General features: G+C 39.9%; 1 protein-coding gene across 1 annotated transcript in view; it reads right to left on the bottom strand.

Annotated features, from left to right (window-relative positions):
- The window catches only part of LOC117527325 (casein kinase I), a 49,565-nt gene that overhangs the window by 5,350 nt on the left and 18,157 nt on the right, over positions 1-26,058 (bottom strand). The window contains exons 3-10 of the mRNA XM_034189639.1: positions 23,878-23,961; positions 23,598-23,708; positions 23,090-23,238; positions 18,009-18,237; positions 12,101-12,271; positions 6,856-7,004; positions 6,536-6,731; positions 3,740-3,879 (exon numbers count right to left, since the gene is read on the bottom strand). Of these exons, the coding sequence (XP_034045530.1) occupies positions 3,740-3,879; positions 6,536-6,731; positions 6,856-7,004; positions 12,101-12,271; positions 18,009-18,237; positions 23,090-23,238; positions 23,598-23,708; positions 23,878-23,953 (1,221 nt within the window). The 5' untranslated portion in view covers positions 23,954-23,961. The remainder of the gene's footprint in view (positions 1-3,739; positions 3,880-6,535; positions 6,732-6,855; positions 7,005-12,100; positions 12,272-18,008; positions 18,238-23,089; positions 23,239-23,597; positions 23,709-23,877; positions 23,962-26,058) is intronic.

Genomic DNA, 26,058 nt, shown 5'->3' on the forward strand with positions numbered 1-26,058 from the left:
AATACATACATATATTATAATATCATCACATACTATCCCACTATATTACTATCTACATTATATATTATCATACATATACATACATACATATACACACATACATACATACATATACACACATACATACATACATACATATACACACATACATACATACATATACACACATACATACATACATATACACACACATACAACCCCTGGCAAAAATTATGGAATCACCGGCCTCGGAGGATGTTCATTCAGTTGTTTAATTTTGTAGAAAAAAAGCAGATCACAGACATGACACAAAACTAAAGTCATTTCAAATGGCAACTTTCTGGCTTTAAGAAACACTATAAGAAATCAGGAAAAAAAAAAATTGTGGCAGTCAGTAACGGTTACTTTTTTAGACCAAGCAGAGGGGAAAAAAAAATGGAATCACTCAATTCTGAGGAAAAAATTATGGAATCATGAAAAACAAAAGAACACTCCAACACATCACCAGTATTTTGTTGCACCACCTCTGGCTTTTATAACAGCTTGCAGTCTCTGAGGCATGGACTTAATGAGTGACAAACAGTACTCTTCATCAATCTGGCTCCAACTTTCTCTGATTGCTGTTGCCAGATCAGCTTTGCAGGTTGGAGTCTTGTCATGGACCATTTTCTTCAACTTCCAAAGATTTTCAATTGGATTAAGATCCGGACTATTTGCAGGCCATGACATTGACCCTATGTGTCTTTTTGCAAGGAATGTTTTCAGTTTTTGCTCTATGGCAAGATGCATTATCATCTTGAAAAATGATTTCATCATCCCCAAACATCCTTTCAATTGATGGGATAAGAAAAGTGTCCAAAATATCAACGTAAACTTGTGCATTTATTGATGATGTAATGACAGCCATCTCCCCAGTGCCTTTACCTGACATGCAGCGCCATATCATCAATGACTGTGGAAATTTACGTTCTCTTCAGGCAGTCATCTTTATAAATCTCACTGGAACGGCACCAAACAAAAGTTCCAGCATCATCACCTTGCCCAATGCAGATTCGAGATTCATCACTGAATATGACTTTCATCCAGTCATCCACAGTCCACGATTGCTTTTCCTTAGCCCACTGAAACCTTGTTTTTTTCTGTTTAGGTGTTAATGATGGCTTTCGTTCGGCTTTTCTGTATGTAAATCCCATTTCCTTTAGGCGGTTTCTTACAGTTCGGTCACAGACATTGACTCCAGTTTCCTCCCATTCGTTCATTTGTTTTGTTGTGCATTTTCGATTTTTGAGACATATTGCCTTAAGTTTTCTGTCTCGACGGTTTGATGTCTTCCTTGGTCTACCAGTATGTTTGCCTTTAACAACCTTCCCATGTTGTTTGTATTTGGTCCAGAGTTTAGACACAGCTGACTGTGAACAACCAACATCTTTTGCAACATTGCGTGATGATTTACCCTCTTTTAAGAGTTTGATAATCCTCTCCTTTGTTTCAATTGACATCTCTCATGTTGGAGCCATGATTCATGTCAGTCCACTTGGTGCAACAGCTCTCCAAGGTGTGATCAGTCCTTTTTAGATGCAGACTAACGAGCAGATCTGATTTGATGCAGGTGTTAGTTTTGGGGATGAAAATTTACAGGGCGATTCCATAATTTATTCCTCAGAATTGAGTAAGTCCATATTATTTTCCCTCTGCTTGGTCTAAAAAAGTAACCGTTACTGACTGCCACAATTTTTTTTCCTGATTTCTTATAGTGTTTCTTAAAGCCAGAAAGTTGCCATTTGAAATGACTTTAGTTTTGTGTCATGTCTGTGATCTGCTTTTTTTCTACAAAATTGAACAACTGAATGAACATTCTCTGATATATATATATATATATATATATATATATATATATATATATATTAAAAAAATACGGTTTGAATGCACAACGCGGCGTCTGAAACACCACAACGAGAAGCGGAGTGGTGTTACTCCACGAAGTGCATTCAAACCGTATAATGCATGGCTTTGAGTCGTTTAATCCGCTTATACCATGGTCCCACACAGTGAGCTAACACACAAATATTTATTTAAGTTAACAGCACTTGATAAAAACGTGAGTATTTGGGACTATTTTATGTTTTGTCTCTGATGCGAGTCTGCGGGCTAGAGCCGCAGCGGGCCACTCACACCGCCCCTCCTCTCTGCTGTGTCGTGCTGTGACAAACAGGTCCAGAAACTACGCTCGCTGTTTTGTTGCGGAGCGCTCGGCCGCCCGCAAGGATAGAACTGTTCTCTTCTTCTTTCCCATTTTCAATCTTGTCCAGTTCGTCAGATGTTAAATCTTTACGCTGTTGCTTTTGCTGTTCTTCTCGTCTGCTCTCCTCCTCTTTCCATTCCTCAAATGTTTTATTTTGGCCAACAATATTAAAATTCACTTGGAAATCCATCTTTTATCGTGTTTCTGTCATTCACTTGTCAAAACACAGCTGATCTGCGCCAACTGATTTGTGCGTTGCTATGGTGACAACTAGAGCAGAGTGATTATAACAGTGACTTAACTCGCCGAACTACGTGTGCGTATACACGAAAATAATGCACGCCAGTTAGACATGGAATTCTCACTGACCATGGTATTTTTTAAATTATATACACATACATACATACATGTATACACATATATACATGTATACATGTATACACACACACACGTCCCTTGCTATAACACGGTTCACCTTTCATGGCCTCGCAGTTTCACGGATTTTTTTAGTGCAATTTTGCATGCTTTTTTTTTTTTCATTTCATTTCATTTATTTATTTATTTATTTCATTCATTTAAAAGAAAAAAACAAAAACAAAAAGAAAACAGAAAAGCAAAAAATAAAGCATCTCCATTACCAGAATGAAAAGCGCATTGTGTGCTTTAACAGCGCATTGTGTGCTGCGTCCTTATCAGGCGGACCGGTCGGCATCACCGCGATTGCGCTCACTGCTTCCAATGCGAGCTCGGTAAACGCAGCAGCGGGCCACTCACACCGCCCTCCTGTCTGCTGTGCGGAGCTGCGCCAAATCTGGCAACAGGTCCAGAGACTACGCTCGCTGTTTTGATGCGGCTGTTGAGTAAGTGGCTCGCATTTGAACTTTTTCTAACACTTTATCTCATCCAAGGTAAGGAGACCAGGCCTGCACACAATATTCTAGGTGTGGACGTGCGAAGCTTTTATAGATAATAATAGTGAGGGACTCCTTGTCTAAATAAGAAAAGGCTCTATTTATCATTCCCAAAACAGTTAGCCTGAGCAGCCGATACTGCAATATGCCTGAAAAAAGAAAGATTATTTGAAACTAACACGCCAAGATCCTTCTTTTCTGTAGCTGTTTCAAGAATTCTTTCATTCTTTATATAATCATAACACAGGTCCCCCCCCATGAAGAACTTTGCATTTCTGTTCACTGAAACTAAGCAGCCAGTCACTAGACCATAATAGAAGATTATCTATATCTTTCTGGAGCTCTTCTCCGTCAACTAAGGAGAGAAAGTGGTGATATACCTTAGTATCATCAGCAAAACTTTTACACTTCAAATTGACTGCGGATGGCAGGTCATTAATAAATAAAAGAAACAATACGGGTCCAACGACCGACCCCTGGGGGAACGCCACTAGTGACCTGTATCCAAGGTGACTGTGCTTCATTAATACAGACATGATGCCGCCTGTCCTTAAGAAAATCCTCCATCCAGTTGCAAAGCACTGCCAAATTACTTTTGTTTTCTCACCTGTGACGTAGAAACTCTGGACTGGTCGTGACGGGCTGTGAGGTCAGAAGATGACACGTTGGCAGGGGCACCACGGTGGAGCCGCATGCTCACTTTCCTCTCCCTCTCTGCCCGAGAAATTGCACGTGGTGATGTATTACCTGAAGAGAACGGGGGGGAAAGTCCAAAATTAAGAAGCACTTACATATACCTAATGTTAACATTAGACCTGGGCAATATATCAATTAGAATTTTTTTGTTGCGGGCGATTTAAAAAAAAAAAAAAAAAAATTTTCCCTCCTCTTGCTACAATACACCTTTTGCCTCCAGTAGCTTCTCCTCCCTACACAACAACATGGCTACCGGTAATGAAGAGTAAGTTTGTTTCCAAGAAAGGAATAGTATTGTCAGTGGTTTGGGATTGGTGCGACAGATGTGGAACAAGGGACTGCACGCTGCAAAGTTTGTCTAAAGCCCATTGCAACAAAAGGTAGCAACACAACACAATGAAAAAACACACGAGCGGAACAAGTGCGCTACAACAAACAAACTCCCACTAAAAAACAGTTTACCTTAGTGCAGGGGTGCTTTATTCTAAAATGGATGAAATTCATTTTTCCCCCCTCATACTTTTACTCACAAACACCCCATAATGACAACATGAGTAAGTTTTTTTTTTCCCTTTGAAATTTTTGGATATTTATTAAAAAAATTTAAAAAAAAAAACTAAAATCACATGTACATAAGTATTCACAACCTTTGCTCAATACTTTGTTGATGTACCTTTGGTAGCAATTACAGCCTAAAGTCTTCTCGAGTATGATGCCACAAGCTTGGTGCACCTATCTTTGGGCAGTTTTGCACATTCCTCTTTGCAGCACCTCTCAAGCTCCATCAGGTTGTATGGGGAGCGTCAGTTCACAGCCATTTCCAGATCTCTCCAGAGATGTTCAATTGGATTCAGGTCTGGGCTCTGGCTGGGCCACAAGGACATTCAGAGTGGTCCCGAAGCCACTCCTTTGATATCTTGGCTGTGTGCTTAGTGTCATTGTACTGCTGAAAGATGTACTGTCGCCACAGTCCAAGGCAGAGCACTCTAGAGCAGGTTTTCATCCAGGATGTCTCTATACATTCATCTTTCCCTCAATCCTGACTAGTCTCCCGGTTCCTGCCGCTGAAAATCATCCCCACAGCATGATGTTGCCACCACCATGCTTCACTGTAGGGATGGTGCCTGGTTTCCTCCAAACATGACGCCTGGCATTCAGGCCAAAGTGTTCAATCTTTGTCTCATCAGACCAGAGAATTTTGTTTCTCATGGTCTGAGAGTCCTTCAGGTGCCTTTTGGCAAACTCCAGGCAGGCTGCAATCTGCCTTACACTAAGGAGTGGCTTCCATCTGGCCACTCTACCATACAGGCCTGACTGGTGGATTGCTGTAGAGATGGCTGTCCTTCTGAAAGGTTTTCCTCTCTCCACAAAGATTCGCAAAAAAGAAAAAACTTGAGTTTCTGCAACTGTTGATACGAAAATTGTAAAGTTATTCATGTGACTTTTAATATTATAATTATTTGAAACCAAGGAGTGTTTTTGTGTTCACCCTGTATATAAATATGGAAAAATCTCAAGAAGAAGAAGAAAAAAAAACCATTTTCCTTTTTCATGTCATTATGGGGTTTGGTGTGTAGAATTTTGAGGCAAAAAAATTAATTTCATCCATTTTAGAATAAGGTTGTAACTAGGGATGGGTATTGATAAGATTTTAATCGATAGATACCATTATTGATTCCGCTTATCGATCCGATTCCTTATCGATAACTCTTGTAAATTTTCTGTGTACTGAAAGTAGGCTTTACAGGTTTTCTATGCCAACAACATTTATTGAGTCGAAGTAAATAAATACGAGTTCTAAGGCTCACTATAATGGAGTTAACTGCATTATAGTGAGCCTTAGAACTTTTCAGCCTACCCTCGTATGAAACTTGTCAATGGATCCTTAAACTCTGGACATAATAAACTGTACATGGTGGATCCTTGATCTCTGGACATAAATAGAAATAAAATCTGTAGTTTTAGTCAAAAGCATTTCCTTTCAGACATTATTGGCATGAATGTCTTTCCATACCTCTGAGCTGTGCTGCACATCAGAATGTAATTCATAAAGAATGCAGGACGTCTCATTTTGGGAGGAAAAAAAAACATTTTAGTCATTTGTAGTTTATTGTCTGTATTATAGCATTTGGTAAGAGGTGTCACTTTATTTCAAGCGGTAATTTGTTTAGAAGTTATTAATTCCGACCGGACTCTGTCTCGCAGAGAGCCGCGCAGGGTATGGAGCTGTGCCAGCGGAACGGAGGACAATTCTCATTTCTTGACTGCAGTTAATTACAAAAGTGACTTGCGATTGACATTTTAATGGCTTTGAGAGGGGTTAAGAAGTGGACTTGCCACTTCTGAAGCACAGCAAAACAAAGAACCAATGAGCCAGCGGATTGAAGCACTGCTTCATGATTCATGCTTCAAAGTAGAGTAGCGCTGCAGAAGCAGTTGATTACAGAGCCGCTGCAGGGTCTGTAATCAAGGTAGAGAAATGATCATTTCCTGACAAACACCCTCAAAAACAATGGCCACTCTGAAGGACATAAGGGAATCGTTAAGCAAAAAGGCTATTGATGTCGGTGGATTGAATCATTTCTTAATGATACCCGAAAGGAACTGGTTCTCGATACCCAACCCTAGCTGTAACATAACAAAATGTGGAAAAGTGAAGTCCTGTGAATACTTTCTGGATGCACTGTACATTTAATCTAAAACTCACCAGACTGCTGAACTCGTGAAGCAGGATTAGAGATGGCCTGCTCTGGTCCATTCCTGACTCTATTTGGAGCTCCTGCATTGGGACCTTGGGGGATGCCTCTCACTGCAGCACCCCTTGGTGCTCCTCCAATACGCTCTTCTCTCTCATCTCCCGTCCTTCTGTCACGGTCTCCATCTTCAGTTGTCCGACTGGCACCCTATAGATTGTGGGGAAAGATTTTTCTTCAACACAGATGGTTTTACATTTCCTGCATCATGTTGTCAACTATAATTTAAGATGTTCAAGCACCAAACAACAGTTTAGTTTTGAAGCTCACTCACAAATTTGAGCATGTTCCAGTCAAACACATAGTCATAGGAGAAGCCCTGCCGATGGAAAAGATTCCTGAAAAGTTGTCGCAGGTAAGAGTAGTCCGGTTTATCATCAAATCGTAGTGAGCGGCAGAAATTTAGGTATGTAGAGAATTCAGCTGGATTATAAAAAAAAAATAAGGGGGGGGGGGGGAGACACCACACAAACTAGATCAGTATCAACCTATGACTTGTATAAATACAAATTTTGTATCTCATTGAAAGAAGACAGTTGAGGTGGTTCGGGCATCTGGTGAGGATGGCCCCTTGTCGTCTCCCTAGGGAGGTGTTCCAAGCACGTCCAACTGATATCAATAACTCTACCAGGGTATGTAAACGTTTGAGCACAACTGTACAATATCTCAAAACACAATGGAAGCCTAAACCCTAGCTTATATTTTTGGTTGGGAACGCCATCTGTGGCACACCCACTTCACCACAAAATAAAAGCACTCACACTATGGTATTCTCTAAAACAGTAGTTGGCAGTAGTCACAAATTTGGACAAAGTAGCTGTAATGTACAGGAGCATGCAACAGGAGCAATTAGGACAGCAGCTGCTTCAAGATTTCGTCTTTATAAGAAGTTCACCTTTAGCAACGTGACAAGCATGTCATGCAATGAAATCATTTGTGGGTAAGCTGGGCGTTTGTATTCTCTACAAAATACTTGTATGTAAACTTTAACTCAGCACTTTGTTTTTAATTAGTCAAGCCTATTTTTTATATACATAGTGGTTTTTTTTTTTTTTTTTTTTTTTTTTTTTTTTTTTTTTTAAATTGGATGTGAAGTTTTATTTTTTAATTCTGATCACAATCACAACAATTTAACAGAGTATCAGCACTTTTAGCGAATGTATGAACTACTGGCCAGTAGATGGCAGTGTTCATGGCAGTTTGAACAGCATTTGCTGCCACACATTCACTAAAAGTACTGAATCCACTTAAACCGAATTTTCAGTTTTCAAATTGCCTTTCTTTTTACAAATGGCAAAAAATTACATATTTACAAATACAGATTTATTTGTAAAACCCATCACACGTTTCAGTAATGTGTGTTATACCAACCAACCAACAACTCATGTCAGGGAACTAATTTACCCATAATTCATTGCGGCATGTGTGTCTAAACGCTAAAACCTTCAAAATTAGTGCATTATTTTAAAACTAAAACATATAGCTGATATTTTCAGTTTATAAAATGACAGATGTGATATTAATTTCAATAACTTATCAGGAATTAGTTTGTTTAAATTTTTAACAATAAGTCAGAACTGTCTGCTTGTGCATGACTTGTGTGATATACCAGCAAGTCTGTATGACATGGTTCAAGTACTGAGTTACATTTTACTGACATAGAAGCCAAAAAATAAACTTTCTTATAACACAATAAAAATACTGTTTCTAGCTGAACAAAATACTTATCTACATATATATATATATATATAAATATATATATATTTAATTGAAAGAATTAATACACAATCTTTACCAAAAAAAAAAAAAGTTATGTGAACTTAACCGAAGCTATATCTAACATTGGCAGTAACTAAGTTTTACAGACTGATGAGACAGCGGTCTTACCATAGGTTGCTTAAACTAAATTCATCAAAATATATGAACTTATTTTCTTGAGATTCTACAATATTCTTAACATTTTAGTCCTGTCTCAGCTCAGACAGTGCCATATGGTAGAGGTGCAATGTATTTTCACTGCAAGAAGCCCTGCTTGCATGAACTCCATTCTCAGCTAGGAGATCAACATTTGAAGACCTAATCCTGCTGAAGGTTTCATTTCCATACCACTACACAATGACAGTATAATTGGTTGACCTGAGCAGTGTGCTTTTTCTGTAGTGAGCAGGAACATCATTCCTGGTGATAGATATATCTGTTTCAGAAACAGATCTAAACTCTCATGAGATAAACCATGTTTTCAAAAATACCTCTACAGCACCACAGTGAAGGTCTTTGTAAAAAAAAAAAAAAAAAAAAAAAAAAAAAATCGGAAAAAATACAGGAGATGCAGAAATCTAAATACAATCTCATTAACTGACATATTTGGCAATAGAAAGATATGTTTTTCGTTGAGCTAGGATGAAAATCTTTTGAGATTATTATTTATTTATTTAACACAAGGCAGCATTTTTTTCACGCATTCAACTTCTGATATGGCTGGCCGTCTACTTTGTGACATAAGCACGCTGTATTTACCAATAGATAAAAACTGATTATTTTGTGTATTAACATATGTTCACAATGTTTGTGTGAAATATCAAAATTTTACCATGAATAATTTGGAGTAGACAAGTTCCGCTTTTGGCTCCAATGTCTAAATTTTGTTGTGATTTTCAACTTCGCTTGTTTGTCATTTGGCAATGATTTTCTTAGACAAATTGTAATGGAATAGCTAAAAACTGGAGTTTTGAAATTTCAAATATGGTTTGTGAGTTCCATGCAAACTTTTGGGTGTCTATATAAAAACTGGAAAATGTCTAACAGGGCAAAATAGGTGGCACTGTCCAAAATTTTGAACTAAAAAAAAAAAAAAAAAAAAAAAAAGCAATTTCATGCGATTTTCACCATATATCAGTACTTTTTTTAAAAATAGCAACATATTTTCATGACTACAGAAAGGTTATAAAGGTAGTCAGCTCTTCTCTGCCTGCAGAGAGCTGTACCACTCATAGCGGTCTGTCTGCAACAAACATGTAACAGGCAGGCACTAAAAATCTTTGATTTCAGACTTTACAAATTTTTTAAACTTTTAAGCTTTATTCACTATGCCTGTAAAAACATGTTAGCAGTCTAAAAATTGTCAGAACTAAATTTATCGGAAGCTAATTGGTCCACTGATGGTTTTCAAAGTTATCTGAAAAGCTAGTCCACTAACGAAAATGTTAGCTTCGATAAGTAGTGGTTAGCAGATCTATGCCCACCATTGCTGCTGACAAGTTTTATGGAGATGCTGATTTCCTGTTTCTGCAGGACTTGGCAGCAGCACACAGTGTCAAAACTACTAGCAACTGGTTTGCTGACTATGATATTACTATACTCAGGGCTGTGAAATGAAAATTGTGAAATGCGAGGAAAATGCGCAGGGGGTCTGGGGGGCACAGCCCCCCATGAGCCAGGGTCTAGGGCCTTGTGGGGCCCCAGAAACCAAATTAAATTTTCATCTACTGATACATTTTCAACATCTACTGGAAGAACAAATCTCAAAATTAGTGCATATTTAAATGATCCTAGATTCAACACTTCATTTGAACTGTCAATGATCATGTTGAAATAACAGAATATGACGTGGAAGTAGGACCTGGTATGATTTTCCTTTTAATTGTAAACCAAATTATGCATTAACTCAGAACAATTAAACTACATGAAATTCATGAAGACTGAAAAGACTGTTAAACCATGTCAAAAACCACAGCTAAAGCTTGTAGAATATTTTAAAAATCAGGGTAAAATATTAATAACATACCTTATAGTAAAAAAGCCACACATTCTTGTGTAAATTCCTGTAAATCCACTCAAAGCCACAGTGTCTTTTTCCCATGAAAAAAGTAAAAACTAATTTACATTGTTGTGTAAATTCATGTAGCTTAAATTCATTCAAAGCCACAATGTTTTTTTTTTTCCAATGAAAGAAATTCAAGATTAAAGAAAAAAAAGGCACATAATCTATTCTGAAATCCTGTTTGAACAGCACAATGTTTATTTTCCAGAGAGAGAAAAAAAATTCTTACCAGTTCACTTTCCCGTTTATCTTTCAGGTGTGTTGATGAAGCCAGCAACAATTCCACGGATTCTTGTCCTTATCACACTTTTTCAAACCGACTTTCTCACCATCTTCACTCTGTCTGATGTCGCTCCGTGACACAGACATGCTGCAAAATTCTTCTTTTAAAAACTTTAAAGTTCTAAAAGTCTGCGATGTCCACATGCTACGTTTAGCTAAGCTTCACACAGGAGCCACACAGTGTCGCCGCAGCAACCAACCAGTCCCGCTTTACGACAACTGTCGTAACAGCCAGGCTTTGAGTGGCATTTTTCCTCCGCGAAACGCCGTGGATCCGAGGAAACTGATATGTATCTGTAGCACACAGATTAGTGTCCATGGACTTATAAGACTTGCATGATGTCAAAAAAAAAATGAACCCTTTGCGATAAGCATTTTAAAAACTTAGTAACGATCACGATTAAAGAGTACAACACTAACACCCCCACCCTACCCATGATGAAATTCGCGGAATCCCGCAGATCCACGGCATTTTCACAGACCTGTATACTTTACTAACCAGTAAAGCCGCCATACCGCAGAGAGGATTGATGTGGCATTCTCAAGAGGAACAAGAGAGACACCAGACTCAACAATACAGACAAGCTGGAGGCTGATATGACATAACACATCAGTAGTGCCACAGGATGATCGCCTCCATGCAAGACCACATTGATGCAGTAATTTGTGCAAAAGGACTCCAAAACAAGTATTGAGTGCATAAAAGAACACTGACTTTTCTATGAGTCCTTTTTTAAATTTATCTTATGAAATATTCTAATTGTTGAGGGTTTTTTTTTATTTCAATTGTTTTTAGCTGTAATAATCCAAATTAAAATAAAAATGCCGACAGCAAACCAAACATTTATAAGAACAACTGTGTAGTCCCCCAAAATATGATTTAATAAATAACCAAACAGCCATTAGCCTGTTAGCTTAGCTAGTTCACAGTTAAAGATAGATGTGTGTTCAGGCTTCTTTCATTAGACAACTGAGTCATCCATGCTCCACCTCTTTATCAATTTATTAGGTTTGTTGTGACGTAGCCAGAGTCAGAGTTGCTACTGCTGCCAAAGTGGCAATGCCCAGATATAGGCTTCACATCCAGTCCTGGATGTCTATAGAAAACCTATGGGTGACATCACGTAGGATTGTGCAATTACACAGAGAAAGAGAGAGAGAGACAGAGAGGTAAAGATAGAGAGATAGCGCACCTATGATATGGATTTAATAAAATTAATCAATCTTGAGTGGACAAAATACCAATCTTTGAGATCAGATCAGCCCCAGTTTCAAAATAAATACCAAAATGGAAGCCTCAATTTCATTGCCACATACTCTTGGTGGTTCAAGGCACTGTGGCAAATTCACAAAAAGGTTGCCACTTATAACACATTTTGCAATGGTAATTAACATCGTAGCTTTCCTGTTTACTTACAGGGATATCCCTTGCAAAGAACCTCGATAGGGGTAGACATTTTCTTCTCACTGATTCGTTCATACTTTTGTCTCTTGGTAGCGGCCTTGAGGCCCTGCCAGGGCAGAGAGCCCAAGTTGAAGTACATTAGGACATAGCCAAGGGACTCCAGGTCATCACGTCTTGATTGTTCTGTGGACACACAGCGTGACAAAACTGAATGAGCAAGACAACTTAATGATGCTGAGTTAATTACATGACAATGGACTGCTTATTAAGGACCAAACAGGGACTACATCACATCTCTTTTTGTATACAAAAACATATATACACTCAAACATTGGCCTTGACAGCGCAGTTACTGTTACCCTGAGCCTGTGTTTACTTGTGTTTCATCAATTAGTGGGGATCACTGGTAAAGCAGATAGACAACCGTATGTACACACATACATGGACGTGTGTACGTTTTCTGAGCAGAAGGTTCCCCGTGTCACCACACATGCTCATTCTCCATGTAATTTGTTGTTCTATCAAGAAGGGCATGCGGTGTTAAAAACAAACAAACGTCATATCAACATGCAACGTCCATTATGGATCTACTGTGGTGACTGCAAGTGACAAAGGGAGAAGCCAAAACAACGCTGGACAGCCCCTGGTAAAGCATCAGCCCTCTTCCTTTTTTGAAGAAAGTTTGTTAAATGCCCAGCCCAAATTAAATGAATTCTTAAAGTTGATGGCAAACCAAAATTAAATAATTTGGTAACCCCAACACATCAGAAAAATAATGACTTTTCAAAAATGTTTTTCTCATGTCACCTTTAATGACGTACAGCCCTACTACTTAAAACAAACAAACAAACAAAAAAGTTGTGATAATATCATGGTTGTTTTAACAACCTACACAAATACCAGGCAACTGAAATAAGTTATTTGAATAGATCGACTGTTCTGTAGTTGGATCAACTTTGTATAATCAGCTGCTTCAACAGCACTGTGCAGCTGACACGTGCAATGACACCCACTTATAGCAGCCTGCAAGTACTTAACACCAAGTCATCTGGTGCAATACCAAATGTATGACTACTGGTCAGGTGAGCCTGCACAGTGTGTGAACACAAGCATGCAAAGGTTGGATAAGTCAGATTTGTGGCAAAATGAGAAATGGATCAACAGTTTATGTAGTGGTTACATATTCATGTACTATACTATGGTTGCATGAGAGATACAATGATATTTTCATTATAGTGTGGGGCAACCATTAGTGCTTTTGAGCAAAGCTGTTGGATGGAATAACAAGCTACAACCCCTGGCAAAAATTATGGAATCACCGGCCTCGGAGGATGTTCTTTCAGTTGCTTAATTTTGTAGAAAAAAAGCAGATCACAGACATGACACAAAACTAAAGTCATTTCAAATGGCAACTTTCTGGCTTTAAGAAACACTATAAGAAATCAGGAAAAAAAATTGTGGCAGTCAGTAACGGTTACTTTTTTAGACCAAGCAGAGGCAAAAAAATATGGAATCACTCAATTCTGAGGAAAAAATTATGGAATCATGAAAAACAAAAGAACGCTCCAACACATCACTAGTATTTTGTTGCACCACCTCTGGCTTTTATAACAGCTTGCAGTCTCTGAGGCATGGACTTGAGTGACAAACAGTACTCTTCATCAATCTGGCTCCAACTTTCTCTGATTGCTGTTGCCAGATCAGCTTTGCAGGTTGGAGCCTTGTCATGGACCATTTTCTTCAACTTCCACCAAAGCTTTTCAATTGGATTAAGATCCGGACTATTTGCAGGCCATGACATTGACCCTATGTGTCTTTTTGCAAGGAATGTTTTCACAGTTTTTGCTCTATGGCAAGATGCATTATCATCTTGAAAAATGATATCATCCCCAAACATCCTTTCAATTGATGGGATAAGAAATGTGTCCAAAATATCAATGTAAACTTGTGCATTTATTGATGATGTAATGACAGCCATCACCCCAGTGCCTTTACCTAACATGCAGCCCCATATCATCAATGACTGTGGAAATTTACATGTTCTCTTCAGGCAGTCATCTTTATAAATCTCACTGGAACAGCACCAAACAAAAGTTCCAGCATCATCACCTTGCCAATGCAGATTCGAGATTCATCACTGAATATGACTTTCATCCAGTCATCCACGATTGCTTTTCCTTAGCCCATTGTAACCTTGTTTTTTTCTGTTTAGGTCTTAATGATGGCTTTCGTTTAGCTTTTCTGTATGTAAATCCCATTTCCTTTAGGCAGTTTCTTACAGTTGGGTCACAGACGTTGACTCCAGTTTCTTCCCATTCGTTCCTCATTTGTTTTGTTGTGCATTTTCGATTTTTGAGACATATTGCTTTAGTTTTCTGTCTTGATGCTTTGATGTCTTCCTTGGTCTACCAGTATGTTTGCCTTTAACAACCTTCCCATGTTGTTTGTATTTGGTCCGGAGTTTAAACACAGCTGACTGTGAACAACCAACATCTTTTGCAACATTGCGTGATGATTTACCCTCTTAAGAGTTTGATAATCCTCTCCTTTGTTTCAATTGACATCTCTCGTGTTGGAGCCATGATTCATGTCAGTCCACTTGGTGCAACAGCTCTCCAAGGTGTGATCACTCCTTTTTAGATGCAGACTAACGAGCACATCTGATTTGATGCAGGTGTTAGTTTTGGGGATGAAAATTTACAGGGTGATTCCATAATTTATTCCTCAGAATTGAGTGAGTCCATATTTTTTTCCCCTCTGCTTGGTCTAAAAAAAAGTTACAGTTACTGACTGCCACAATTTTTTTTCCCGATTTCTTATAGTGTTTCTTAAAGCCAGAAAGTTGCCATTTGAAATGACTTTAGTTTTGTATCATGTCTGTGATCTGCTTTTTTTCTACAAAATTAAACAACTGAATGAACATCCTCCGAGGCCGGTGATTCCATAATTATTGCCATGAGTTGTACTCTTTAATTTTGTAGTTCTATTCTCAACAGCATATACTAATCCCTTAGTTTTCATGTTGGCAATGCACAGCAGACATTAAACCTAATGTTCCACCGTTTTCACTAAGATGGTGGAAAGCTCTGGTACTACGGTTTGAGAGTGGCACATCTCTGTGACACCAGTCCATGCTTTTGAAAATTTTTAATTTCAAGTTTTCCCACCTGCTTATCAAATCTGGGAGCATGTGTTGGCATCACACCACACCACAGATCAACCGTGGGTCCTGGATGGCAACCACCCAGGGAAACAACAAATCCATCCCTACCTTTAAAAAAAAATTACCATCTACCTGCCACTGCCAGTTACAGTATGGGCACCCCTTAACCTTCTCTGGCTTTTCCTCAACAGTGCAGCAATTACAGGCTGGATCATGACCAGAGAAATAAAAGTGCAATTCATTTAGATTTTAAGATGGGATGTGTTATGTGTGCTGCAATTAATCAAAATTAACATTATTTTGACAGCCACTATAGTATAGTATGGTAAGATAAATAGACTATGACTTTTACAGTAGAGCAGGTAGCCAAGTGGATAAGGACTTGACCTACCAATACATAGACCTCCTCCCAGGGGGAGTCTAAGATCCCATCTATATGGAGACGGGTTTACTCGTATCTGCACAAGTTTTGTATCACATTACCATTTCGTCCGCAGCGAACCAGTGTTTTCGGTGGCTGAAATCACTATTTTGAAAATGAGTCCCAGAGTGAATAAATCTGAAAACACCGGATTTGCATTTTCATGTGGACAGCCTATACAGAACTTTTCTGAAACAAATGTCACAGCCCCACTTCTCTAATCCCAGCTGCTCATAATGAATGACATGTTGTTGTTGGTGTAATGTAACTTTTTTGTCTTGTTGGATTAGCAATAATAAGTAAAAAACAAAAAACAAAAAAAAAAACCCTGTCACGAAAATTTGACTCATTTCGTGACAGGAGGACGAAAAAAAAAAAAAAACGTGAGACTGGGCTGACCAATACATAGGCCTCCCCCAGGAAGAGTCTAAGACTAAGACTTCTTTAAAAATGCTACATTCACTCACAAGTAATTTCCACTATAGGGAATTAAAGTATTTCCAGATGTTGTCTTCCAAAACACGGCCGTTTTATGTGGACAACAGTTTTCAGCAGGCTGTGATGATGAATCCGACTGAAAGGACTGAAAGTCAGATTAAATGACTTTAGTTACACTGTGTGCTGCTTTGTAAGGTTCTTCTGCTGCTCTATTGATTAGCTCCTTAAAGCGATCTTTTTCCAATTTTTTTGTGGATGTGTTACAGCACCACCTACAGGCCTGGCATATGTACTACAGGTTTTTCAGCAGTTTTTGTGTTTGCAGATATTTTTTGAAACAGTGCCGTGTTTACAGAACAGTTTCTGAAAATGACAAAGAAAAAGACTGCATATTGAACATGTACAAATTGCGTGTTGCCCCCCCAACACATGTGGCGTGTGTGTCTGTTGCGCCCTTCCCCCCACAAGACGTGGTGTGTGTTGTCTTTTGCACACCATGTGCACACAGCATGGCAAAGCGCCTCTATCAACTCACTGACAGCTGGAAATGACAGCTTAGTGCACGTGACGTGTTACATTACAAACACAGACAGATGCAGGACAAACGCATAATAATACATACATAAAATAAAAATCACAGAAGGAGTACAGGGAGTGAGGTTTTTTTCTGTGAGCTGCCGAGCTTCGCTGACAGAGGTGGACATGTCCCCCTGCGACGTGCAGCTGTTCATATATCTGTGCTTGCAAGTCATAGCTGAGGAACACCTATACTGGCTTGTAGGATGCGACCTCACATAACTGTGCGTCGGTATACTGTCCTCACGTGGGAATAAATTAAAACATATTACTTCAGCTGGCCGGCACATCAGCACACCGCAATGCTGGTGAATATCATGCCATGCAGTAAATCACCCTGTGGGATGCCACTGTGAGGCGTGTGTCACTGCAGGATTTACCCACATTGTAATAATTAAAACACATATCACATGTGGAGCAGATCATTGCGCACTGGACATGCCATGCCAGCTGATGTGTTCAAGATGCAAGAGCCCGGCTCTTCATGAGACGGGAGCCGACTCTTCATAAGACGAGCACATCAAGCAATTCATGTAAAGCGTGAAAGAGAGAACAGTAATCCATGTCATTGTATTACTTCCCGGTGTACATCTAGGTGGAGGCTAAATCCGCTCTTTATAACCGGAATTAAGTATTATAAATTGTGGTGATTTATTAATTTTTTGCTCAGCTGCTGTGTGCGCGCGAGTTTCCACGTGCTCGCACTGCGCTCGTGAACACAAGCGTGCACAAAACTGTCGCCGTGGTATCATGCACGCCTGTCCGACCGTGTGTCCCTCCCGACAGCAGGAGGAATGTTTCGTGGTTCCCCATTTCGTTTTTGGTTCGCGGATTTTCTTCCTGGTTTCTGCGTCTTTCGTGTTATGTGTGAAGGGGACCTAACAGCTAGCTGTACCAAGTTCTTCAAAGTCCTCTGTCCATACCACAGCTGTCCTACTGAGATCGCTAACCCGATGTTGTGTCCTCTCCAAGCCTTCACTGTCACACTCTTGACAAATTGGATAAAACTGCACGCCTTTCTCGTAAATACATGTAAAAATAAAATTTGGACATCAAGCAATGTGAACGATGGGACTGGAATTTCAGATGGTTGAAAAATAAAATTGAATGTTGATACAGCAATCCATTCTGGGTTGATTTTTGCTATATGAGGTGGGGTGAATTAGTACTCAACAGCTGGAATGCAATTTGGCTCCAACCATTTATAAACAACTCTGTGCAATACTTTCATATAATTGTAAGTAGAAAAACAGACCAAACCAGCATTTCACTGCACTGTGCCAATACCTGTGTGGCCAGCTGTTATTGGACCACCAACTTACCGATTCCAAGATGTGTGTTGATGGAGGCATAACGTGCCGTGCCGGTCAGGTTCTTGTTCTCTCTGTACGGAATGTGCTGGTGGGTGCGGGCATCACGATACTTTTTGGCCAGCCCAAAGTCAATGATATACACCAGGTTACCCTTCTTGCCAAGCCCCATTAGGAAATTGTCTGGCTTCACATCCCGATGTATGAAATTCTTGGAGTGAATGTACTCGATCCGACTAATCTAGACAGCATAGAGAACACAAAGAGTATTGACAAAATTGGTCATATCAGACTTTGCAATCTTTTGAGACAAATGTTTTCTTTTGTCTTCAAACAAAATTCTTAAGACATGCCCAATGGACATATGAACATTAAAGGGTACTACAGTAAAAGCCATAAAAATTTCATAAAATGAACAGAGGACAAAATGATAGACAGATAAGAGGTAATCAACTTTGTGTTTTGTTATGTATATACTTTCACACTTATTTTACACTCAACAAAAATATAAACGCAACACTTTTGGTTTTGCTCCCATTTTGTATGAGATGAACTCAAAGATCTAAAACTTTTTCCATATACACAATATCACCATTTCCCTCAAATATTGTTCACAAACCAGTCTAAATCTGTGATAGTGAGCACTTCTCCTTTGCTGAGATAATCCATCCCACCTCACAGGTGTGCCATATCAAGATGCTGATTAGACACCATGATTAGTGCACAGGTGTGCCTTAGACTGCCCACAATAAAAGGCCACTCTGAAAGGTGCAGTTTTGTTTTATTTGGGGGGGATACCAGTCAGTATCTGGTGTGACCACCATTTGCCTCATGCAGTGCAACACACCTCCTTCGCATAGAGTTGATCAGATTGTCAATTGTGGCCTGTGGAATGTTGGTCCACTCCTCTTCAATGGCTGTGTGAAGTTGCTGGATATTGGCAGGAACTGGTACATGCTGACGTATACGCCGGTCCAGAGCATCCCAAATATGCTCAATGGGTGACATGTCCGGTGAGTATGCCGGCCATGCAAGAACTGGGACATTTTCAGCTTCCAAGAATTGTGTACAGATCCTTGCAACATGGGGCCGTGCATTATCCTGCTGCAACATGAGGTGATGTTCTTGGATGTATGGCACAACAATGGGCCTCAGGATCTCGTCACAGTATCTCTCTGCATTCAAAATGCCATCAATAAAATGCACCTGTGTTCTTCGTCCATAACAGACGCCTGCCCATACCATAACCCCACCGCCACCATGGGCCACTCGATCCACAACATTGACATCAGAAAACCGCTCACCCACACTACGCCACACACGCCGTCTGCCATCTGCCCTGAACAGTGTGAACCGGGATTCATCCGTGAAGAGAACACCTCTCCAACGTGCCAAACGCCAGCGAATGTGAGCATTTGCCCACTCAAGTAACTGGAGTCAGGTCGAGACCCTGATGAGGACGACGAGCATGCAGATGAGCTTCCCTGAGACGGTTTCTGACAGTTTGTGCAGAAATTCTTTGGTTATGCAAACCGATTGCTTCAGCAGCTGTCTGAGTGGCTGGTCTCAGACGATCTTGGAGGTGAACATGCTGGATGTGGAGGTCCTGGGCTGGTGTGGTTACACGTGGTCTGCGGTTGTGAGGCTGGTTGGATGTACTGCCAAATTCTCTGAAACGCCTTTGGAGATGGCTTATGGTAGAGAAATGAACATTCAATACACGAGCAACAGCTCTGGTTGACATTCCTGCTGTCAGCATGCCAATTGCATGCTCCTTCAAATCTTGCGACATCTGTGGCATTGTGCTGTGTGATAAAACTGCACCTTTCAGAGTGGCCTTTTATTGTGGGCAGTCTAAGGCACACCTGTGCACTAATCATGGTGTCTAATCAGCATCTTGGTATGGCACACCTGTGAGGTGGGATGGATTATCTCAGCAAAGGAGAAGTGCTCACTATCACAGATTTAGACTGGTTTGTGAACAATATTTGAGGGAAATGGTGATATTGTGTATGTGGAAAAAGTTTTAGATCTTTGAGTTCATCTCATACAAAATGGGAGCAAAACCAAAAGTGTTGCGTTTATATTTTTGTTGAGTGTATATAGCTTTGCTTACTATAACTAGCATCTGATGTTCATATGCTCATTGGTCAGGTGTCATATGACTTGAAAATACCCATTACATCAGAGGTCTGAAACGGATTCCTAAAGGGCCGAGAGGGTGCAGGTTTTCTTTGCAACCACCCACCAGGTGATTTCGCTGATTAACATCACTTAGAGCAAATGGAATCAGTTAATCAGCGAAATCACCTGGTGGAGTGGGTGGTTTAAGTCTGGCTTGGTTTGCCTTCCACCGCCGGCAGAATCCTTTTGTTTGGCAAGCGGAACACGCAGATATTGACAAGCACATCATCGAGCATGCATAAGCTGTTGTGTGGCCTCTCTCCTCCACACGAAGGCCAAACAGAGTAATTTAACATTTTTTTAATTTTATTTTATTTTTGCCTTGGTGGATCATGGGATTTATTTTCATTGCATGCAGAAAGCTCAAGAATCGACTGATGCCTGTGGTAAATGCTGACGTGAATGAATGAGGTGCTGTGACTCTTTCAACTTTTAAAATAAGTTCAGGGTTCTTCCCAGACAATGGAACAACAGTGCCGCGCCATCATAGTCTTATCACAGCGGCGTTATATTGTTCTCTGCTCTCAGGTAGTTTTCTAAAAACCCGTCAGGCTGTTTGTGCTGAACTGCCCGCTCGCCCCTCCCCCGCCGACAGAGCTGAGCAGAGCAGTGCTGCAGCTCAGAGAGAGCACAGTGGAAAAAAAACAGCTCCATCAAAGTCTTCCAATAAAAAGAGCTCCTTCTGCTTGCATAGCTCCAGAAATTCATTTGCAGGCTTTATTTTACAGTTGAAAGCCTTCATGTTTCCAAAGTTTGCTCAAATATGGTGTGAGAGCAAAGAAGAGTCTCTTGTTCCCTCAGAGATAGAGAAGTGTGAACAGCAGACGCTACACGCTGTAAAAAAGCAGCGAAGCAATTTTAATCAACGATCATCTTCAGCACACAGCTTCAGTGAAACAGTAAAGTGTGAAAAACTGATTCATAAAGTTTTCCATCCAGGATTTCATCATTAAAAGAGCAAATTTACTCCTTTACTTCTTCCAGAATTATTTTTTAAATTTTCCTTTTATTATTGTTGTTTGCCCTAATGACACCAGATCAAATTACTTGTATGTGAGAACTTACTTGGCAATAAAACTGATTCTGATTTGACAATCAAATCAGTCCAGATTTAGCTCTTGTTCAAACGAGACAATTAGGGGTTAAATTGTTTTTTTTTGTTTTTTTTTAATAAGTATGTAATCCCACTCAAAAATGTTGGGGGGGGGGGCTAAACAACGAGAGAGAAACTGACTGGACTCTTACTGGATTAAAAAGGTACAGTGTGCCATTTTTAAATGAAGAGCGCAAATGCTATGTCCATCAAATATTAATGTTTTTAAACTTTTCAATGTTATCTATTTTCTTAACTTCGACAGAAAAATACAAAAAAGAACTTTGATATTACAACATAAGTGTAATTTTTTTTGTCTAATTCTTTCAATGCATCTAAAACCAGTCAATGACTCGCAACGCCTCAGGCAATAACTGCCAACAGCACCGCTATACTAAAAATTTCTGGGGAGAACCCTGGAGTTGTCTATAAGGACTACTTTTAAAACACTGCGTTTCTTCAGCCACGACAAGGAACTCAAGTATTTTCAGGTGTCGCTTTCCAAGATCAGGATGCTTTATGTGGATACGTTTTTTGTCAGGCTGTGATGATGAATCAGACTGAAGCGAACAGGTAAAATTAAGTCATTATATTTACGGTGTGTGAATGGTTTTAATATTTGAAAGTCTGAACTGCATGAGGACTGAAGCTTTCAGTTGTTCAGGATCAATAGACATATTTCAACTTATGAGTAACGAGTTAACGACTGCATAACTTACCTACAACTTATGATCCATGTATGTGGGGTGTACAAGTCATACACTGGCATACGTCGAAAATATTGTGCATACCAAAAATGTTTTGCCATACTCGTAATATTACAATGCATATCAGCGTGGTCTTAACTTACACAAAACGGTCGACATACGCTGGCTAAATTGACAAGGTGAGACAGGGGTGTTAACATTTAACAGTGGACACAGCTGGACATGACCCAGGTTTACACCTGGCTGGCTAAGCCAGGGCACCTGATCCATGCAGATTCAGTTCAATGGTTGAAACAGGTTTGACCTGCAATTTTTGTGTGAAAGCAATAAAAGACAAGTGCGAATTTTCATAAAATATGAGACTTAGGACACTGCAATGTTATACAATTGCAGAATAAAGAACATTGGTTCTGGAAGTGTAATGGTAATCAAATATCTGCTTACAGACAACTTACTGTCATCATGTTCAATGTTTGTCCAGTTTGTGATATACAGCCACAGTGTTCACATCGGCACCACAAATAAATCAAATTTCCCCCACTCAAAAGAAAAATAGATACAGGTTAATGAGGACTTGTGCTGCCTCAGCCAGCTTGAGATTTACATGGTCTGAGAAGCATCAGAACACTGCTGCATGTAGTCTCTCTGAGCAGATTGTCATCATTCCCACAAAGCACAATTTTCAGCATTGCATACAAATTAAATTTATCCCATCAGGAGCCTTGTTCAAATGCTACATTTTATGAGTAAGATCAATTGTAAGTGTGGACAGAAGGACTAGGAGAAGCATATTAACTTTCACACACAAACTGATAAATACTGGTTGAGTACCTGAAGACAATTATTGTATTTGTTCGTAACACTTTACAGTTTTGTGCAATCAAAGGATTAGGTCATACAACCACAAAACACTGTACATCTTCCTATAAAGATATACTACATATCAGTAAAGGTTCTTCAACGACAGAGAGAAGTACTTCATCACCTATCCTAAGTGGACATGTGACTTGTTTTAAAACTTTGCCTCTCTGAAAGTTGCCCATAAACCATGCTCACCAATCTAATGTGCCTAATTGTTAATGTTTTTTTTTTTTTTTTTTAAATCATACCATCTGGTCAGCCAATAGGAGAACAGTCTTGAGGCTGAATTTCCTGGAGCAAAAATTGAACAGGTCCTCCAGACTGGGACCAAGTAGCTCCATTACCATCACATTGTAGTCACCCTCTGCACCACACCATTTTATTGATGGAATACCCACTGCAACAAAGAAGCAGGCATGAAACATTTATGTTGGCATGGCATAACTTACCAATGGTGCACTTAACCGAAATATGCTTGTTCCAAACTTTGCATAAAAAGACTAAGATCTTTCAAAATTAAGGAGTTTTGAATGACAGTACAGACATTAGTGGAAACATTTTAGTTATCTACACATTCTCACATAAGAGGGTTTCTGTGATTATGTCAATTATAAAGAGATGAATTCTCATTAAAACAAAAGCTTCCAGTTAGGCTTACATGTGCATTCTAATCTAGAACACTGTTGAAAATAGACAATCTGACAAACCAAACATGCTCAAAATACCTATCATGCCACAGCTGTGTTTATGTCTTACCTCCGCCTTGCATCATTTTATAAAACTTGCTTTCAATGTGCAGCTGTGGGTGTTTGGTCTTCACACATTCCAGCTTAATGGCTACCTCCTCACCAGTGGCAATGTTGGCACCTGAGAAGATACACACATAACATCACAAAAAATGTAAACTGCTGTTTCAGTAACACAAACTTCTCCAGCACATTAATGGATAAATAAAAGGAAAAACAGTCAGATGAACAATTATGGATTCATATTATATATATATGTGCGTGTTTGTGTGTCTGCCTGCTTCACTTACCAAGGTAGATGTCTCCAAAAGAACCGCTACCTATCTTTCTTCCCAGCCGATACTTATTTCCCACTCTCAGCTCCATTGTCCTGACTGTCAACAAACAATATATACAATTAGAAAGAGAAACAGCACTTGTCCTAACCTCATTGCCACTATTAAGGTGCCATTAAGCACCCTGACCAGATTGAAAAAAAAAAAAAAAAAAAAAAAAGGAAAAAAGAAATTCTTGTTGCCAGTTAGAGGAGGAATGGAGCACAATCAGCTGCAGCATGAGTCAAAGAACTTGGCAAAAAGGTGGATGCAAATTGTCCAAGCTGAACTATATGTGATGTTAGAAAAGAATTATTTATTCAGTACTGACTACCAAGCTACATTGTGCATTCACTGGAAAGACAAGACTCCAATCTGCAGGAGCCTGCCACAGAACGCTGACAGGCTCATTCTCTGTCAGGGTCCTCAGAATGAACTTCGGAGAACAAAGACTTATTGCACAGCACAATTTATCAAAAGCCGTGTTCACATTACCATTCAAAATCAGATTTTTAGCATATCCAGATTGTATACCTAGCCGTTTTTTTTTGTTTTTTTTTTAGTTTTCCAAAGCGGATTCAAACTACATACAGATGTGGTTTGAAATGTGATTCAAATCGCAATTGGGCAGTTTTAAATATTCACTCACTCACTCATCTTCATCTTAGGGGAGGTTATGGTTTAGTGCTTAAGCGTTGGGCTTGAGACCAGAGGATCCTTGGTTCAAATCCCAGCCTGACCGGAAAAATTACTAAGGGCCCTTGGGCAAGGTCCTTAATCCCCTAGTTGCTCCCGGTGTGTAGTGGGTGCCTTGCATGGCAGCACCCTGACATCGGTGTGAGAGTGCGTTTGTGTGAATGTGAGGCATAACTGTAAAGCGCTTTGAGCGTCTGATGCAGATGGAAAAGCGCTATATAAATGCAGTCCATTTATCTTTAACCATGATCAGGATGCGGAAGCAACAGCTCCAGTAGGGGACCCCAGACTTTCCTTTCCCAGGCCAGATTAACCACCTCTGACCCAGAGGCATTCCCAGGTCAGTGTGGATATATCATCTCTCCACCTAGCCCTGGGGCTTCCCTTGGATCTCCTCCCAGATGGACGTGCCTGGAACACCTCCCTAGAGAGGCGCCCAGTGGGCATCCTTACCAGATACCCAAACCACCCCAGCTGGCTCCGTTCAATGAGAAGGAGCAGCAGCTCTACTTCACTTCTCCCATCACGGAAAAGCCGGTAAGCGCAGAGTGCATAAAAGACCAAAATTAAACCAAAACTAACAAAAGAAAATGAAGCGAACGGCGACCTTGACACTTTGCAGCTGCGAGAGCTAGTTGTCTTGACAACAGGTTTGTCAACGTGTGCGCGCACATGCACACTGCAGCCAGAGATGGCTGCAACGTCCATAAATAGCTAAAGTTGTTGATCAAACTTGCCGCTATCGTTTCTGTATGATAACGTTGCTTTTTGTCTCACACATGGACGAGCCACATTCAGCTCGTCGGCTCTTTAGTTATTGATCTGTTCGCATATCGCCAATGTTTGTGCAAGACGTCAGACTTGGGAGGTTGGACGACAATCAAACGGAACGCTAACGGTACGGTAACTACACAAACAATGAGGAACCGTCAAGATAGAAAGCAAAACGGAATACGGACAAATTGAAGTTGTCGTCAGGATTCCTTCACATTTCTCAAGTTTGTTTCTCGACAGGGAGCTTATGACCCAGTCACACGGCACTTAATGAAGGGCAACAAAGCCCTGACGAAACAAGAAATCTGGACTTTTTGTCATCGTTTAACCTTCACGCAGTTTCGTTCCTGCAGCTGGTGCTTCATCAGGATTTGTAAACTGTTGAAAAATTTGAACGAAGGGCAACGAAAACCTCAATTTGTCCGTGTTTCGTTTTGCTGTCGTTCTTGACGTTTTTTTTTTTTTAAATCGTTTGTTTAGTTTTTGTAACGTTATTGTTTAGTTTGACTTCGTTCGACCAGCTGAATGTTTTCACACAGTGCAGAAGCCGGTTTGTGAGCGCTGAGGCTGCTGCTGTGTTCATGTACCGTCGGAAATTACAGGGCAAACTCAGCCCGTTTGCTTGGATTTTTTTTAATCTGGGTGGGTCAGTTTCAATGGGCTCAGGCACCTTATATAGAGCAGAAT

Source organism: Thalassophryne amazonica, chromosome 16, assembly GCF_902500255.1.
Source record: "Thalassophryne amazonica chromosome 16, fThaAma1.1, whole genome shotgun sequence".
Lineage (NCBI taxonomy): Eukaryota > Metazoa > Chordata > Actinopteri > Batrachoidiformes > Batrachoididae > Thalassophryne > Thalassophryne amazonica.